Here is an 18,493-nt window from a genome sequence, read left to right as displayed (position 1 = left end):
ACAATAAAGGCATTTTATTCTATACGTGCAACATTCTGCAGGTGGTGAAGACCGGTTGGGGGGGGGGGCTATGCCCGGTAGGCCCGTTCAGTAATCCATCCATTCTTATAGACTACATGGAAGTGAGGTAGAAAGAAAATAAAAGTCCTTAGTTTCTTAAAAAAGATTTATTCATAAAAAGATTTACAATATTTAATTTCTAATCAAATGTGAATTATTGTTAATATACTTTATATATCATTGCTTACATCATTGGTACAACTCTCTGCAACGAACATCATTCTGACGTGGCCCGCTACATCCCACCAAGCACTCGAATACCTCAGTCTTGCTACAGTAACATGGCAACACACAGTCTCACCAAATTGTTTTGGGATTTAATTTGGGTAAAGTGAAACAGTAAGAAATGTGAAAAATGTATTAGGGTAATATTTAACGTCTTGTTTGGTGAAAAGAGTTGTAAGAAAAGGAGGTTGAACTGGTTCTGAGTGAAACGTGGTACATTGGCTTGGAGGGTGACCCGGTGTATGCTTTGAAGCTGTGGTTGAGTATGTGACAGGTAGAAACAGAGCACCTGAGAGAACCACATCTTAGCCCGACAAATTAAAAGCCACTGTGGATTTTACTCGAACCGACCAAACTGAAACACAACAGCGTTTATGCTATTAATCCAACGAGACAATACATGTGTTACAGGCTTTCACAAACATTTGACAGAACCTTGAATTTAAACTTTGGTTATTAAGAACGTGGATTTGATAAATGCACTTTTGAATGAACACTGGTTAGAAAATAGTGTCAGGTGCTGATAGTCAAAAGTATGAAAACACAGCCTCGAGTGTACTAGTTATTCATCATGCAAGTGTGCCTGAAACACTGTTAGATGCGTGGCTGCAACACCTCATGCATAGATCCTTCCGCCAATGGTCTGCGTCATGGGAAGACATCAGGAACTGACAGATTGTCATAGCTGTGAGCAGCTCCACTGGACCAACCATTATTCATCATCATTATCTACAAGAGAGAGAAGAGAGAAGAAAGAGAACCATGTTGGGACAGATAATTAATTAGAGAGGCAGAGGTCATTGGTTCGAGGATGTCTGTTAATAAGAAATGACAACAGAGAGGCAGATGACTTCAAATTGGCACAGAAATCGGTAGGGACATTTGTGGTTCCCAGATGATGCATCCTCATCACTTGGTGATCCCATCTAACAGGAACAACAGGCATCAGAAGTGACCTACAACCCACAGCAAAGTGATGGATAATGTGTGACTGTAGCCAATAGATCATTCTGCATTACCACAGTACACAGGTTCGTTCTGTGTTAGATGCCTCAAAACACATGTCAAAATATAGCAATTGTTACTCCTGTATGGATGGGAGCCATAAGATGTATCTTTCACAGACCGTGAGATATGTCCTCAAGGGAGATATTTGACATTTATCATGCAATTCTTCTACTGAAGACAGTAAAAATAGAAAACTAAAGACTTGTCGAAAAGAGATGTTCAGTGAGAGAATTTATCTCAAGACTGCTCACATCCTGAGAGAAATCTGTCAAACTTAAAATACTTCCCCCCGCCCCTTATCTCTTTCTGTATCTGCTGTGGCCCCAGTCTGACAACCGACTCGGCACACAGAGAGAAGAAGCAGACAGCCAGCATTAAGGGTGTGTTTCACGTCTGCTTATCTACTTAGTTTCGACTTCTAAGCAATGTGAGAAAAGAGGATAGGATTTGAGAAATTAGATTAAAGAGGTCAAATAAATGCCCTAAAAAACAAAGTACGTAGTAATATAAACGTAATCCCTCTCAATCATGACTTATGCCCCACTAGAAGGGTTTGGGGGGGTGCCCTTTGCCTGTATTTTCTCTTTCCCTTTTTTATTTCCCTGTGTGCAGGATGTTTCTGGGTGGTAACAAAGAGACTCTGGGCCCCACGTGGGTGTGTAACTGCCAGTCAATAACAGTGTGCAGGGTGTGCAGCCAGTTCTTACTCCCAAATGCGGCATTTCCCCCCCAGCGTCTCATATCTATGCATGTTTTGCTGAAAGACACTCAGAAACAGACAGGATGAAGCCCTGCATTCACTGATAATCCAACAATGTGGCACCTTGCCGCGGAGGAGTGGTTTTGTTTATTTGTGCTTTAGAATATAACCGCTGCAAAACAACATGAGAAAAGCCTTCTATTCCTCCGATTACTGCTTTGTTCGGCACTCTCTCTCTCTTCACCCACTCTTTAGCTTGCTCGACCACCACTCCCTCTCTCTGGCCGTTGAGCCAGGGAGGAGAGGCGACCTCTGAACGGTGTGATTACAAACAGTAAAGCCATACCCACTACACATTCTACCTTTAGACACTCAATGGTTTTCCCACAGCATAGAGCTGTGTCAGAGGACAGTGAGGACACTTCAATACTGTTGCTGACCAGAACTATTAAAAGAGATACACATGTGTTTCTGTGGTTTACCTAAGCAACAAGAATGTCATAAAAAAAGGCAAATAATGGAATAAAGAAGGGAGGAAAATAGGACATATAATCAGTGTCAGTCAAATTCAACAGAGTATCACCATTCCTTTCAGAGACACAGTAGAAAAATGATCAACTACGAACCAACTACCGTCACTAACCTTCTTGGTATGCGCCATCTGCCATCACTAGATGAAGGATGTTGGGATACAGATGTTGGTGCTCAGTTCCCAGAATGCTTAAGACAAAACTGGAGCCCAGGTCAATATTCTCATCTTCGTCTTCATGCATAGCCTTAAATGGGATAAAAAACAAAACACAAGTCCAATCGCTCTTTATGTAGCAGCATTTAGCGGTGTTACATTTGAAAGATAAGAAGTGTTTCATACCTTAATCTTATTGTAAGCCTCGATGAACTTCTCAAAGCCCATCTGCTGCTCCAGATTGAAGCGAAGTTCTTCCAGACGACTGAAGATGCTGTCATGATGCGCAGCCTCTCCGCCCTGGTCCTCTCCGCTGCCATCTATAGGATGGTACAGCAGCATTTATCAGTAAATAAAATAAATTATTCATTCAAGACTTATTTTATTATTATTTGTTTTTTTACAAGCTGAAGTAGTTGCCAAGCTTTTCCAAATTATCATGCAGAAAGACTGACAAACATGAGTAAGTCACACAAAAGTGGTAAATTAATGTTTGTTCTTACATTAAAATAACTAATACTACTGAATTTGAGTAGGGCTGCAAAGAGTAATAGATTAGTTGTCAACCAATAAGTTAATCGACAAGTATTTTGATAATTGATTACTTGGTTTGAGTTATTTTAAAAAAAAATAGAAAGTTAGTTCTCTGATTCCAGCGTTTTAAAAGTGAATAGTTTCAAGTTTCTTCTCTCCTCTATGGTAGTAAGCTGAATATGTTTGAGTTGAGGACAAAGCAAGATTTTTCACCATTTTATGACATTTTATGTACAACTAATAGATGAATCAAGAAAATAACGGACATTATTATTATTAATAATCAACAATGAAAATAATCATTAGTTGTTGCAACTCGTAATGTTCCTGGTACCTGACTGCCACTCCTCATTGAGCAGGCTGTTATTACTGTGGGTACCCTCTCCCACACCGTTAGTGAGCAGCTCCTCTGCTTCCTCATCGCCAGGACTCCCATTAGAGCATTCCTCATCCTCATCATCCTCCTCCTCCTCGCCTTCTTCTTCCTCCTCTTCCTCCTCCTCTTCATCGTTGTCGTCGTCGTCATCATCTACAGCCATCTGATTGTTGTCCTGATCGATCTCAGCTGCTATCCTGTTGAACAGTACTTGGTCTTCGCTGTCTGGGCGGTTCCCATTAAAGTCTCCTGCACCAACCTCTGGAGTGTTCCTCATTAGGTCGCCCTCTTCTTGGAGCAGTCTCTCCATAGAGGCCCGAATGTCCCGCAAGTCTTCATCCTCATATGCACTAGAGAACAGGGAATATCGTTTTTTTTACTGATTGACACAAAACATACACTTTAGAACATGAACATATACCCACCCCGCTTGATAAATATACAAATTGTATATCACACTGGGCCTACAATAACATGTAGGGCGGCAGTCGTCACACATACCTTTTTATGGGGCATAAAAAACTAATAATTGTTGACATATTCATATATTATTTTTTATTGTTAGATTGTGGCACAATGAATCCTTAGGCTTAACTGTATCTGTGGATGGCTGCCTTATGGCTATCTAACTATAGAAACGTAAGCCTATCATCAATGCTGTGTATATAAAAAAAATTAAAAAAAGATTAATCTTTACAAATAATTGGATTCAAGTTTTTATTTTTGTTTTTAACTATTGAACAAGGATTTGGAGGCCCCCCCCTGCAGCAACTCTGAGGACCCCCTTAGGGTCCCGGCCTGTTGAATATCTAAGTTCTAGTATATATACATCCAATCAAGTGAAACCATTTGCATGACATCTTTTCAAATGCTGCAACTCTTGCCATCCACTCCTGGATTGACGGCAGCCCTTCATTCCTCTATCCTCTCAAAGAATCTGTCTGGCTGTCATTAAACTAGTCTGGACCCAGCGTCTAATGTGCTTATCCATCCCATTTAGGATAGACCCACCTCCCAGAACCAATAATCTCATGCTGAATGGAACCTGGGTCCCTGAAATCTGGACCTTATCAGAGGACCATAGGGCATGAAGTAATTGGACATCCTATGACTTACATTTCCAACAATTTGATGCAACTGGCTGTATTTAAAGTTTCTTAGCAAAGTGAAACCTTTGCCACATTCTAATCTTGTCCCTCATGCCTAGAAAATGATTGACAGAATTGGGGTAAGGCAAGATATCGGTCACCATTAAAATGACCAGCCATTTTTAGACTGCAGCAGCTTATGATTTGCCAACAAATCTGACAGTGTGGCCCCAAGCATGTTTTTGCTTTCAACATCTCATCTGTGTTTGTCTTACTCTTCGGTCTCTGACTGGTCGTCATCTTTAGCTGCATCCTCCAGGTCCTCGATTTCCAAGTTGTCTGGGGCAACAATAGCATCACTCGCCCCTGCAGAGTCCTGCTGAGGGCTGAAGAGACGACTGAGGTCTGGGAGAGAGCATGTCCGCAGCATCTGAGAGTACAAAGCAAACAGAGCAACATGTTTAATACTTTGACGGGCTCAGACAGGAAGACTTGATTGAACCAACTGAAAGACAAAAAAGTCAATTATACCATTATATAATTTATAATAAGCAAGAATCTAGCCTCGCTTTGCCAGACCCTCATCCAAAGCAGGATGAAGGGGAGTCTGGCTAGTCCACATAGCATTCAGGGATGGCAGGAAGGCGTGCTCTGGTTTAATGGCATTTCTTTAAACCAATCGGTGCTAAGCTCTGCACAGAGTCGCTGCAAAATAGTTGTACAAGATAAAACTCATTTTCCAACAAACCAAATTTAAAATTCAAACACAAAGAAAGCGGAAGGAAACGGAAAATACACGCATCCAGCGGAGGAATTCCCTGCGGCACCAGAGCAATCCCGGAAGTAGAACAACAAAGTTATATACTAGAAACAACTAAACCCTAAAAAGAGCAAAGTAGCAAAACCTACCACATTCATATTCTATGCAGCTCTTTAAGTGGAAATAATGTTGGGCTAGGCTCTGCAGATCCCATGGTCCCTGATGAAGGTTATGAAAGATATAGGTTGATGGATGCTCCTCTGTTCTATCAGACCTACCCACTGCAGGTTCAGACCATGTGATTTATGGCTATGGCTTCATTCCAGAACCCTTCATTAATAAAGAAGACTGATTTCCTAACTTAAAATACCACATAAGTCTTGTCACACCAAGCACAAGAACAATTTCCTCAACGCATTCACATTAACCATAGCCTGGATGAACAGAAGCAAAATTTCTGAATAAATCCCGACATCCATGTGGCTCACGCGCCTGACGTCGGGCTTTGGCCCTCCACTTCTGCTCTCTGTGTGTGTTCTCGTTCTCAAAATCTGGTAAGAGCATATTATGTTTAACCATGTATCCACTTCATTTAAATAGCTCATGTTACTGTATTGTGTGAACAGTTAACTTCATTGATTATTTTATCTGCAAATGTTTCACCAAAAAACAGGTTCCTTCCAGTGACCATTTTGCAGAGCCACTGTCGAAGCGTCCTGAAGACAATTTTGATTGGTTTAAATAAAACCAAACAACCCAGAGTGTTTTTTTCTCCTTTACCAGAATGTATGTGTAGCCACACTTTACTGTGGAGATGACGTCCCTTTGGATTGACCCGCAGACACCATTTCATCTTGTCATTAGGGCCAGAGAAGAAGGTTGAGCTCCTCCTCCTTTTCTTCTCTTTAAAAACTAAAGCTGTTTACACAGGGCGGTGGAGATAGGTCTGCAATTGCGACATCAAGCACAGAACCCATGTGATGTCATTTCCTGTATAAAACAACACAAAGGCTCAGCCAGTAATCACCTTGGGGTTATTGGCATCAAACATTCCCGTTGAGAGACCAATGAGGAGGGCGTTGTGGTGTTTGGAGCGCAAAGGAGAGACCGAGCGTGAGCGAGAGGCCAGAGAGGAGGAGGATTCATCCATGGAAGACTGGGCTGAGAGGAGTGCAAGGGCAGCAGTGCGTCGGTGGGCCGGGGAACACAACTTTATAAACATGGGCTCCTCACTTTGTGTGAAACCTGGGAGACGGAGGCAAAGGGAAAATTTAATTAAGATAATAATCACGCTGAAAATAAAAGACTGGCTGTGACTCACTAAACTTCAACCTCACCAGAAGATTCAGTTGGTTTCTCTGCACTTTTCTCAACATCCTTAGTGGCTGCTAGTGTTGTACCACCCTCTGGTGGCCTATAAGAAAAATACACTTTAGCTCCACAAACATGTATGATGTCTTTAAATGTAAACTGTTCACTCTAAGAAATATGGGTACAGCAAGTTTAAACTAAATATTAGGGTGAGTAAACAACAATTTGTGTTTTGATGTCTATATCTAATCTAAATAGAAAACAAAAGATGAACAGTCACATTGGCTGCTGGGCTTCATGCTCCCATGCCTGCTGCACACCAGCTGGGGGTTGTGAGGCCTGTTTAGGTGTCTCTTCCAAAACCAGGGACTCCATGTCTGCTGGATCTAGAAGAATTCAGACCAAACATGATTGCTGCAAAAAATATGGAGCTGAGATATTCAATCAATGTCGAGTTAAGTCTCACACTAACCCTGAATCTCAGTGAGGTTGGGTGGCAGTGTCACTCTTTCTACAGCACCGGCCACAGACATTTCCTGATGCGAGGCCTCTGTGGAGTCCTCACTCTCCCTCTGGACCTCTGGACTTGGAACCCTAGCAGGCGGTGTTGGCTTAGAAGGCAAAGCTTCTTTAGGCATCTTCAAAATCTCAGCTGCTGCTGTCATGCTTGGCTTATCTGGGGAAAATATGGCTTCATTGGAAAGTGAATATTCTTTTAGTACATCTTAACTATATGTAATTTTTTGGTTGATTTGAACAAGTAAAAATGAAACAATTTAAGAAAATAGACAGCACCGTGGCCCAATGGTTAGCACTGTGGCCTCATTGCAAGAATGCTTGAACCATGATTGTCCTGGGTCTCTCTGTGTGGAGTTTGCCTGTTCCTCCTGTATCTGCTTGGGTGTGCTCCGGGTGCTCTGATTTCCCCCCATCACTAAAAACATGTCCCCCTCCCTCTCTACTGAGCTGATGTGTGGTGAGCGTCTGGTGTTGTAATGCTGCCGTGCATCACCCAGGTGGGAGGTACACATTGGTGGTGTTAGAAAGTAGACTAACCAGGGCTGGAAAACTCTTCCCCCCAGATGTTGACACTCTCCAGCTGCTGGGTGAGAGGCTGAAGCTCTGCTTCCTGAAGTAGTCTTAGCACCTGAGAGTCTGGACTTGCTCTCCACACCTTCCTAGGAGCTTCATCCTGTAGCCTACCCATCGGTATAACTTCACCCACGGTTTGCTCTGAGACATCACACATAGAGAGAGAATTAGACGTACATTATTTTATGTGCACACTGCAGATGGTTTTGATTTTTCTGTACTCTCGATCAAAGAGAAGGTAACTCACCGATGGTCCTGATGCATGTCTCCTCCAGTGTTTGTTGGGCTACAGAGAGGACAAGTGGAACTCCTCCTGCCTCCCATTTCTTCCGGTCTTCACCAGAGGATGGTCGATATTCCGAGGGCGCTGAGGTAGCTGGTGTGGGGGGAGAAGCTGGGCAAAATTCGTCAATTTTTTTTGAATAGAAGCAGTAATGTGTATAAATTGCTTGTAAAGCAAATTTAAAGTGAGCATGAAATTTCCACAGCACAACTGCTTACATGTACTGCTTACATGTGTTTTCTTTATTATTACTAAAGTATTTCTTTTAATTCTAAATCAACAAACACTATACTATTAATATACCATAACTGTGCCAGAATGCACACAAAATGGTGAAAAAATAATCTTGAAAATGAAAGTGCTAGTACACAGGGTTTGAGAGTTGGCTGGACATACTTGCTATAGTTATGGTTTCCTCTAAGGTTTGCTGAGCCACAGGAAGTACAGGCAGTTCTGCTGCATCCCACTTCTTCCGGTCTCCGTTTGAAGAGGGGCATTTCTCTGTGTTGGACTGGTTCTGGTGGGGAGGGGGAATTGGTTCTGCAGGGACTGGCAGTGACTTCTCCAGCTCCTCCACTGGGCTCTGGGCTTTTAGGTTCTGGTTAAGTCTGCGTAGAATTTGCTTTTTCTCACTCTGTATCATGGGAAGCATTGAGTAGTATTATCTTTTAAATATTGACTCACGGAAGATTCAGAAATTCTGCCATTTTAGCACACTGTTACTTTAATATACTCACCTGGATGACAGTATCAGTCTCAGGCTCGGCCAACGTTTCTTTTAGTGGAGTCATCTGCCAAACACAAAACGCAAAATTGATGTAGCTCAGAAGTACATGAAATCAACATCAAAACAACATCAAACAATACTATGATGTAGGGTGTGATAGACTTTGTAAATTTATACTGACTGCTCCGACATTCTTCAGGGCAGCGGTCATAGATATAGCTGGAGTGGAGGGTTTGGTTGCAGGCAGGACTGGAGCTTTGGCAGCTGGGTCTGGCTGAGAGGGACTGGTCTGTGGAAGTGGACTGTCAGAGGTAGGAGATACTGCTGCTACTGCTGCCACCGCCTCTACGTTGCCTGCTGCCATGCCAACCTTCACCCCCCGAGCTGCAAGCTTCAACAATATACAATAGTCAAGATTGGACTCAATTAATGAACCAAATAAGGCCAAATAATCGTAGGAATGTACAAAGAATGACAGAGCTTACATGGTCCTCCCAGGCTCTCTTTTCTCTCTCAAATGCTTCTTTCCTCTTCTTCTCTAGTTGCTCTCTCAGAACAGCAGCACGTGCATTTGCTTGGGCCTGGCAGGTACATATACAAATACATACACATGCAAATGAAAACGAATGAGGCTATGTCCAACCTTTTTTGGGGGCAATGAAAATAAGAGTTCCATTCAATTGCAGTCTATTTCAGAAGTGAGAAAATAAATAAATCCTTTCTCACTCAGGTTTTAAACTGTCTGCAGTTAGAGCAGAATGTCTGTGTATGTATGAATATTAGCCTTGTCTTATTTTCTCTATGCAGGTTTCCAGGTAATTGTAGAATGGATTATAGGACTGTACTGCCTGCAGGGCTCATGCTGGGCAAGCATCAAGCTACATCTCTGACCTTCTAATCCTGATTAAAAACAACCAGAAGTCACAGGCTCAGGTAGCGTGGAAAAGAGTTGTTGGTCCTTTTAAAATCCAGGAAAGATTGACTAACATCATCTTTCTCTTTTGTTATTACCTGCTCAATTGTGTCCTTGTGTCACTGGTTTAACTATGTTCTTTTTGATATCATCTAAATGTTGCATATTGTGAAATGTATTATATTCAAGACAGACTCACTTTTAAAGCTTCTATCTTCTTTCTCCTGAGCTCTGCTTCCTCGCTCGACTCCTGGCTGTCAGAACCATCACTGTCATACTGAAACACACACCAACAGCAGCCAGGAGATGAAATGTCGGGAAGAACTGAAAACACTCATTAAAAAGATGCTCTGAGAGTGGAGCACTGTACCTTCTCTCCTCTGAGTCTGGCTTTGATCTGCTGACGCTCATTGAAGTTCTGCAAGCGGATCTGCCTCAGTCTCGACAAGTACTCCTGAGAACAAATACAGAAATTACACAAACACACACACAGAGACAAAGTAGAATAAAGCAATGATAACTGTGGTCACAATCATACAAAAACATTATCGCACATACAGGGAGCACTTATAGCAGACTAAGAATTACTTAAAACACAAAATGATGACAGCATATGAACATGAACACATTCAGCCAGAATAAAAATAACACAGTTTTTGGAGTTAACAATAAAGATGCATATATTTATAGGTACTCCATTCAAAACAAAAAAAAGCTGCAATACACAACTCAAAACTGAGGTGGTGTGGCTATTTGAAATGGGGCATTATGCACAATAAACAAACAAAAACAATAGTTATATATTGCTGTGAATAACAACAGCCATTATTGGGAGGCAAATAAAAAGTTACAAATGGAACAGCTCACTGGTAAAATGGAACACCGTGCGATGTGCAAGGAGTGGTCAAGGGGTTGAGCTGCTGGGTTGAATTATGGGCGTCAAAGGGAGTTTTGTGGAGATATATGAAGGACAACGAGCCAAGCCAGACGTGCTATGAATGAGGTGTAATGTGAAGCTGGGCATTCAGGCCTGGGCTCCTACCTCCTCCTCTTTGTTGGCTTTGGGTCTCCTGCACCAAATCGAACCAGCCCGGCTTCCATAGATTGCTGCCAGGTTTTGACGAGTACCCTGTTTACCGTTCAATTTAATCACATAAAAAAAACAAAAAGATTGTAGCCCCTAACATCTAACTGCAACAACATGAGCTGGGGCCAGGAGGTAAACCTGCAATGATCAATATTTTTAAATAAACACTGAAGCAAATCCCTTCATGTAAATTGAAAGGAGTCATTCATAATAATGAACCCGCAGATAATGATCACCCATCTCTGCAGCTCTACATAGTATTTTAATCCATTGTTTTGGTTTTACAGCGTACAGATTAACTCATGATTTAGTCTCACTACTCTCATCAACCCCCTTTCCTGCAGGCAATGATGGAGTACTCAACTTGGAATCGTGCATTGATGACTTTGTCTTAGACTCGAATGGTAGGATTTATGAAATAGGACTCAAGACTTGGATGAAGTTTGTGACTACTTTTATTTGTTGTAATTTATATTTATTTGTAGTCCTGCTCGAGTCTGACTCAAGTTGCTTTTTTCTGGACTCATGATTTGACTTAAAATAGAACCCAGGTAATGGTGACTAGACTCGGACACAACTCTGACTTGGACTCTGATTCAAACACTGGGGACCTGAGACTTGACTCGGACTCGACAGTTTGTAATTCGACTACAACACTGCCTACAGCATATGGCAGCTGGTAACCTTCGAGCGATAACTCTGCCCAGCACCGTACAGCAGACAGTTAAAGTTAACAGCTAGCTGGTGGAGAAAGTCAACCATCTAGTGAGCTGAAAACCACAAATCCTTTCTCAGGGGTTGGTAAAGAGTAAATCAAGCCAGAACAGAGAGGACTTAAATGTACTGTATACCTAATATATAATATAGGAAACACAATTTCAGTGGGACGACCATGTTGCTTGATGTCTGCTGGATGTCAGTTTTTGCAAACACATTAGCTACAAACTTAAATTGGTGAGAAAATGTCAGGGACATCCCCTCAGCTTCTTCTAAGGTTCTTCTGCCCCGTAGTGGCCGAAAATCTATTAATGCAGTTTAAAAAAAACTCCAAAATGGGCACCTGGGCCACTCACATGGTGGAGCGCGCGCCCACATAAACAGGCTTAGTCCTTGACACAGCGGTCGCATGTTCAACTCTGACCTGCAGCTCTTTGCTGCATGTCATTTCCCATCTCTCTCCCGGTTCATGTCAAAGCTGTTCTACTGGAAATAAAACTCCTCTCAGCTACTCCATTACTTTGGCTCAGTGCTACTCCGGTAAGTAAAACAGGCTTGTGTGAGCTCATGGTGAGAGCAGGCCGTTTATACAGTAGTTGAACATGGGATTGACAGTGAGAGCTGTCAACCTTACTAAACCAGCAAACCAAAACAATGAGCTTAATCATTCATGGCTGCATTGCCATGCTATAATCGCTTGTTACCTACTGATGTTACTTGTTGATTTTCCATTTGCTGCTTTTTTGTTTTTGCCTGTTGTCTGCTTTGTGAGATCAGTGAAGATTCACAAACTAATTTAAAAAGGTTACCCTTAAAAATCACAGTATAAGTCAAACCACGTACCAGCTGTCCCTCAGCGCGAACTTTGTTGAGCATGGCTTCTCTCTTACGCTGTAAAAACTCCTCAACTTGATAGGCTCGTCCAGCAGCAGCATGACCACGCGGCCTGAAAACAGAATGCGGTATTTACTACTACTTTCCACACTACAAAAAGCACAAGGATGTAGCGTTTAACCCAGATGTGTAGGGTCATTTCCTGATTTGGAAGAAGCTTCTTGACTGACCTACTAACATGGGCTGGTTTAGATACATGCTGCAGCCTCTGCAGTTCCCTCTTGATTATACTGGGGTTTAGGAGTCGAGCCTGGCCATTGGTCAGCACTGGGCCAGCAGCAGCCGGTACACCTCTTACACAGAGAGGCAATGCCATTAAAACTATTATTCAACACACCTAAATCCCCTTCAATACAAAGACATGTAAACGTACCGAATGGGACTGCCTGGTCCCGCTGAGGATCCCTCTCTGCTGATGACTTTAGGCTGTGGTTTAGCCATTTGGTCCAGCGCAGCATGGTAGTGTTCGTATGGGGTTTTACTTGGAAGACAGGCTGGAGTAGGACCCTGAACAGAGCTTGGGACAGCCCTCTTTCCAGCACCAACAAAACACTGAGTTAAGGGGACAAAAGGGGGGTGTGAGTCTGAAGAAAGAGCAACTTTAATGTTACATTAATGCAATCATAAAATGTGGAAATACAATGAATGTAAAAGATGGCATAAGTAATATTTTGTATCATAAAAAAGGAAATCCATTACCTTCCTCTCTGGGCTGCTGCCTCCACTAGAACTCAAAACATGCTTCCAGCCTTGTTCTCTGGCTTGGTTTATACGATTGATCTGTTATAGATCACAGGATCATCAGTAGTCCAATAATTGACTTGGCACATAAAAAGAAGAGAAATATACTTTACCCACGAGGAGCCAATTTAACACCTACCTTTTCCTTTTCATATCTCTTCATTTGCTCCGCGTTCAACAGGAACATCTAAAAGTTAAAACAGTTTTAACACTTTCAGTAGTTTCCTTATCTTTTACAAACTTTACAGGACGGACGTAACAGTGTACCCACCTGCTCTCTCTGTTTTCGTTCTTTCGCGGTCAGCTCCATCCTTTTCTTTCGGATGCCATCCTGCAGCATGAGGCAGAAGGATCTCAATCAAAAAGAGATATCTTAAAGAAACACGCTTTGAGGCAAGAGACGGCAGGACTGCTCTGTCACTGGGCAGGTAGGTGAGGAGGGAAATGTTGGTTAACAGAGAATGCTAAATCAGGCAGAACACTCCGTATGGGCCGTTAGTCAAAAACAGGTGAATGTAGGGATCAAACGTAATGGGAAGGAAAAACTGAAAATGCTGCTAGGAAGGGACCTTAATGTGTGAGTAAATGGGGAGAGAAAAAGGAATACATTTGAGTCATGAGGCGCTCTGAGCTGTACCTCATGTTTTTTCCTCTCTTGCTCCACTTGACTCACTCTTCTCTGGGGGGCTGCTGGGAGAGGGGCCTAAGCAACATACGACACTGAGGTTCAAGGGTTGCCAACACACAATGGTGTACATAACACACACACACGCCAGACTCAGAGCTCAACATCAAATAAAGCTTCTTTTTATTTTTGAAACACACAGAGCACACAAAAAAGTGAAGCTCAAAAATTACGGCAACATGACATCTACGGACTCTACTAACCGCTTTATGCTTTACACCTAGTTTCCTCGATGCTGGCTTTTTGGCTGCATCAGACACCTTCCTCACAGTTAAAGGCACTCCATATTTGCTGGCTGGTTTGGTAATCTTCTGGGCTGGAGTGAGTGGTATGGAGCCAGGGGCGGGACGCTTAGCTAATCACACAAGTAGAAAGTCTTTAAACATTTATCCAAGTCAGTATTCAACAGTAAATACAATGTGCCATGCAAATGAATTAAAAAAGATTTTTTTTTTTGAGGTCTACTCAGTGGTCTCCACAGGATATAAATTAAAGGAACATGCTATCAGTAAAGTTCAATTCCATGTTATTCACACTATAGATGAAATGCACTTAGCGTTTCAAACCTCTGGCCAGCATTGCCCCGACAAAGCATTATATTAGGAGCATGAAATGAATGTAGACACCTATGTGATACCCATGTCATGGAGTGGAATTAAAAGGCAATACAGCTTTGTATTACTTCTTATGAGCTACACCTAAGCTTTTGAGTCTTCTAATCAAAATCAGAACCATTTCAACAAGCCCTCTTGTTACTACATCCCAATCATTTGTTAAAAGCTAAAGATGCTCCAGCTGTTTAACTGGGATTTACTAATTTAAACTCATTTAAAATAGTTGGGTTAAAGCCTCTATGTGTTATATTTTCATTTAATGATTCCTAGTGGTACTTACTAAACAGAAACTTTGGCAAACAGCATTGCTCAAAGTTAAGCATTTTAGAGTTTTTCCCATTGGCCTGTGCAACGTCTTTAGCCTCACAGCACAGAATAGGCGTGCTGAGCAATGCTGCTGTGGTCCTGCTAAGTAACACGGCCGGCCACAAACAACTGTGACGGTCGTCTCCCCTTAGCTGTGTCCTCTGCAGCTAAACTCAATTGTGTCTGTGATGGAGACCCAAAAGAAAGTTCTGTTTTTAGCTTGGAATACTTTCGTCATCCACCTAAATCTCTCTGGTTCCTGTTTGCACCTTCAGATATCAACCAACTCCACTGCTCGCGGTTATTCTTGGAATGTCTGTTGCTGCTGCCACTACTACTACTACCTCCCCAGTTATGGAATAACCCCATTTGCTTACCTGGTGGCCCCTGCACCACACCCATTTTAGGCTGCTTGTGAAGAAAAGTATGGCAGAATTCCTGAGCAATGATCTGGAATCAGTAGAGAATAAACATTTGTTTTTAATTGAACACAGTGTGGTTAATGCAAATAATTCAGTGTGTAAGACACCTGTGTGCTGTACCTGTGGTGTAAGGAACCTCTCTATCCTACAGGTCAGGAAAGGTTTGTCCAGTATGCTGCTGACTGAGGGCCTCTCTCTCGGGCTGCGTTTGAACAACAGTCCCAAGAGAGAGCGCAGTTCTTGGGAGTAGTGAACAGACACGGGAGGGTATGAGCCACGGATGATCTTCAGAACTAGGTTCTTCATGTTGCCAGCCTCAAACTGAGCAGAAATACATGTAGAACACTTTAATAGTCACTAAGGGCAATCATACTCAATCATAGGCAACATTAGATCAAAGCAGGGTGTTTTAGGGAGTGGTTGAGACTATAAAGAGTTACAGATTTGATTATGAGACTCAGGAAAAAATGACCTTGCCCTTGAAACTTAGTTGGCCAAACATTATACATACAGTACATACAGGGACAAGATCAAAGCATGTGAGAGAGCATTGCAATGCTGCGTAGGATACATTACATCTACATTAATTAGTAACCATCTCACACACACAGAATACTTACTGCATGCTTTAGAGTGCACATTTCATATAGGACACACCCTAGGGCCCAAATATCACTGCAGAGGGAGGGAAAATTTTGAAAGTGAGAGGAGAGAGCACACAAAGGGACAGGCAGGGATAAATTCTGGGGAAGCTTTACATTCATGGAATGAAGTATTAACAGTCACTTGCAAGGCTTTTCATTATCATTAAATGGAAGGAAAAAATGATTTTAACAATGCTGTGAAAACTCCACGTGGGACATTGATATACTGCTAAAGTTACTTCATTGGCTGCAACTAAAGTGGATTAGATTACATGCATTGTTAAAACAGTTCAAAAGAAATCAATAATAGCATCCTGATGTAGCTACAAACAAGCAGGTTCACTCAATTAAGAGGAGACATGATACCTCTGCATCACCCAGAAGTCGATAGCTAATGCTGCATGACTCACAATTTGGTGGGTCAGAATTTGGATTGCAAATTCCCCTGAATTGTTATTAAATATTCATTTACACCACAAATGAGACAAACACAAAAACCATGGTATTCCACAACATCAAGTTAGTACCTTTTGTTGTTGTACGGTTTATTTTCGCAGATTTCTGGTGATAGGTAATATGGTGTGCCTATACACGTTCTTGCGAGTTCTACAGTGCTGAAAATGAGAAGAGAATGAAAGCATAATTTGATTGTGCTTAACTATTACCAAATCTTGGTTTTGTAGAGATCTGCGAATCTATTCACATGACATTTCACATACCTGTTCAACACCCGTGCAATTCCAAAGTCTCCAAGCTGTACAGTCCCAGCTTTTGTCAAAAATATGTTCTATGAAGAGATTATGAAAATACAAGTACATACGGCAATACATGACAAGTGAAACAATTAGAATCACTGAGGGAAGATCTTGTAATGCATGAAGCAATACCTGTGATTTGATGTCCCTGTGGAGGATTTTACGATCATGCACATGCTTCAGTGCCAGGCAAATCTGCACAAACCAATCCAAGATCTAGGAAAGGGAGAAGATGATACATCATTCAGTATAAGCTTCCTACAGTATACACACATCATTTGTAATGGCTGAACAACCCATGGAAAAAAACATTAACAGTCTTAATACATTTTCAAAGACAAGGATAAAGATATAAAACAGCACAAGTGAATATGATCAATTCAATCCACATGTGCATGCCTGTGTCAAATAACAAGTGGCTCACTTGCTCTTCTGGGAACAGTACTCCCTTCTGAGAGTTGATCTTCTTGAAGAGATCTCCACCCTCACAGTAATCCATTACAATGTACAGGCAGCCCCCCTCTAAAAACAGTTGTACATGACATTCAGAAAAGGGTTAACAGCTTATATTGTGCCCGTCTGGATATAATTGTACAATATTAACTCAGAGGTTCTTTCACCTAATGGCTAATATCTGTGGGTTGTGTGAATACCTTCAAAGGACTCCTTGTACTGGACAATGTTGGGATGACTCATGTTGGCAAGAACAGCTACCTCTTTCCGAGATTCCTGCCTCTCTTTACTTGGCATCTGTCAGAAAAAAAGGAACAGAGACTGCAGGGATGGAGCAAGGCAGCACAAATGAGCTCACTTAACAGTGACATGTGAAGCTTGTGTAACATTATGCATAGTATCTTACTGCAGATATGCCAATCTCCTTGATGACATATTGGCGTCCATCTTCTTTGGATTTGACTAGGATGGCCTTTCCAAACGAACCTTCCCCAATTTTCTTCACCTTTTCGTACTTGTCCATGTCAGTGGAATGACTGGCTCCTCATGCTGGGTCTGCAAAGAAATCAAGGAACATAGCGTCAGTGCAAAGCTCGGCTGAGTCTGGAGCTCATTAGGCTTTGATCATATAGCTAAGGGTTAAATTTCAATAGTTTTGAAATGTTAACTTCGGTGTCTAATGTGTCTGACAGAAAAGCATCTCTTTTCTCACACGGGCTGGGATGCTGAGACAAAACACAACTGGTAGCGATAGCTAACGTTACCGTTTAGCTAGACGAAAAGTCCAGCAGTAATAGCCACCCTACATAAAAAAAACGCCCTGTCAGTGTACGCAACACTGCGTAACACAATTATTGCAGTTAGCTTACTATGTTGCAGTATGTGAATTATAGCAGGTGGCTAATACTTGGCTTACCATTAGTCTGTTTCTTTTTCGCTGTTGTCTCATAGAGGTTGTGATACTTGCTACTGCCCTCACGCGCTCTGTCAAACTACAGCTCTCTCTTTGTTGCATTTTCATTGGTCACATTCCGATAACTCGATCGCGAATTGGTTTATACAACTGTCCATCATTTTTCAGGGTGAATGACGTTCATAGTCTCCACCCCATTGGTACCGTTGCTGTGGACATTTTCCATAGCAACCACAAGCCAGTCGTGGAAGTGAAGCGACCATGGAAACCTCTGCATTAACCCATAAACTCAACCAAATACACCTGATATGTAATTTTTGTAGAGCGAATTGCACTTTATTCGGCCAACGTTTGTATTCCAAAACATAGATATTTAATTAACTAATTACTAATGGTTATTAGCAGTCTAATAGCTAAAAGTAGGCTAATGGGATCACGTAAAATTCAAGTTTTATACAAGAAAACAAAGGTGGAATATGAATACCGAATAAACAAATAGT

The 18,493-nt window shown here is 41.9% G+C and overlaps 1 protein-coding gene across 5 annotated transcripts; it reads right to left on the bottom strand.

The window, feature by feature from the left end:
- Positions 1 to 375: 375 nt before the first annotated feature.
- Positions 376 to 18,205, bottom strand: nek1 (NIMA-related kinase 1). 5 transcript variants are annotated; one of them, XM_034882696.1, is made up of 36 exons: positions 17,997 to 18,205; positions 17,487 to 17,635; positions 17,281 to 17,377; positions 17,052 to 17,149; positions 16,760 to 16,843; positions 16,592 to 16,659; positions 16,400 to 16,486; positions 15,849 to 15,903; positions 15,349 to 15,549; positions 15,184 to 15,256; positions 14,081 to 14,241; positions 13,839 to 13,904; positions 13,473 to 13,532; positions 13,341 to 13,388; positions 13,160 to 13,240; positions 12,834 to 13,012; positions 12,631 to 12,753; positions 12,410 to 12,512; positions 10,805 to 10,891; positions 10,133 to 10,216; positions 9,962 to 10,039; positions 9,335 to 9,430; positions 9,031 to 9,240; positions 8,860 to 8,913; positions 8,519 to 8,756; positions 8,087 to 8,215; positions 7,804 to 7,980; positions 7,220 to 7,423; positions 7,028 to 7,133; positions 6,774 to 6,850; positions 6,464 to 6,681; positions 4,952 to 5,106; positions 3,547 to 3,938; positions 2,865 to 2,998; positions 2,637 to 2,769; positions 376 to 1,014 (listed from the first exon to the last, which is right to left on the bottom strand). In XM_034882696.1, exons 2-36 carry the CDS (start codon positions 17,601 to 17,603, stop codon positions 998 to 1,000), a joined length of 4,290 nt encoding a protein of 1,429 aa, XP_034738587.1. In that variant the 5' UTR covers positions 17,604 to 17,635; positions 17,997 to 18,205; the 3' UTR covers positions 376 to 997. The 5 variants fall into 5 exon arrangements, with proteins under 5 accessions (XP_034738587.1, XP_034738588.1, XP_034738591.1 ...); XM_034882697.1 differs by having other exon boundaries at positions 14,090 to 14,241; XM_034882698.1 differs by having other exon boundaries at positions 979 to 1,014; positions 2,633 to 2,769.
- Between the last annotated feature and the right edge of the window lie 288 nt (positions 18,206 to 18,493).

This window comes from Etheostoma cragini, chromosome 9 (assembly GCF_013103735.1).
Source record: "Etheostoma cragini isolate CJK2018 chromosome 9, CSU_Ecrag_1.0, whole genome shotgun sequence".
NCBI classification, from domain to species: domain Eukaryota; kingdom Metazoa; phylum Chordata; class Actinopteri; order Perciformes; family Percidae; genus Etheostoma; species Etheostoma cragini.
The sequence above is the reverse complement of the archived record's forward strand: the minus strand, read 5'-3'. Positions and strand labels throughout refer to the sequence as shown.

Excerpts from the sequence above, each read along its gene's own strand:
- nek1 (XM_034882696.1), bottom strand. The coding sequence starts at position 17,603 with ATGGACAAGTACGAAAAGGTGAAGAAAATTGGGGAAGGTTCGTTTGGA. Across the intron at positions 9,241-9,334 it reads AGAGAGCCTGGGAGGACCAT|CTTGCAGCTCGGGGGGTGAA; the intron begins GTAAGCTCTGTC and ends ATATTGTTGAAG. Across the intron at positions 8,757-8,859 it reads AGACTGATACTGTCATCCAG|AGTGAGAAAAAGCAAATTCT; the intron begins GTGAGTATATTA and ends CCCATGATACAG.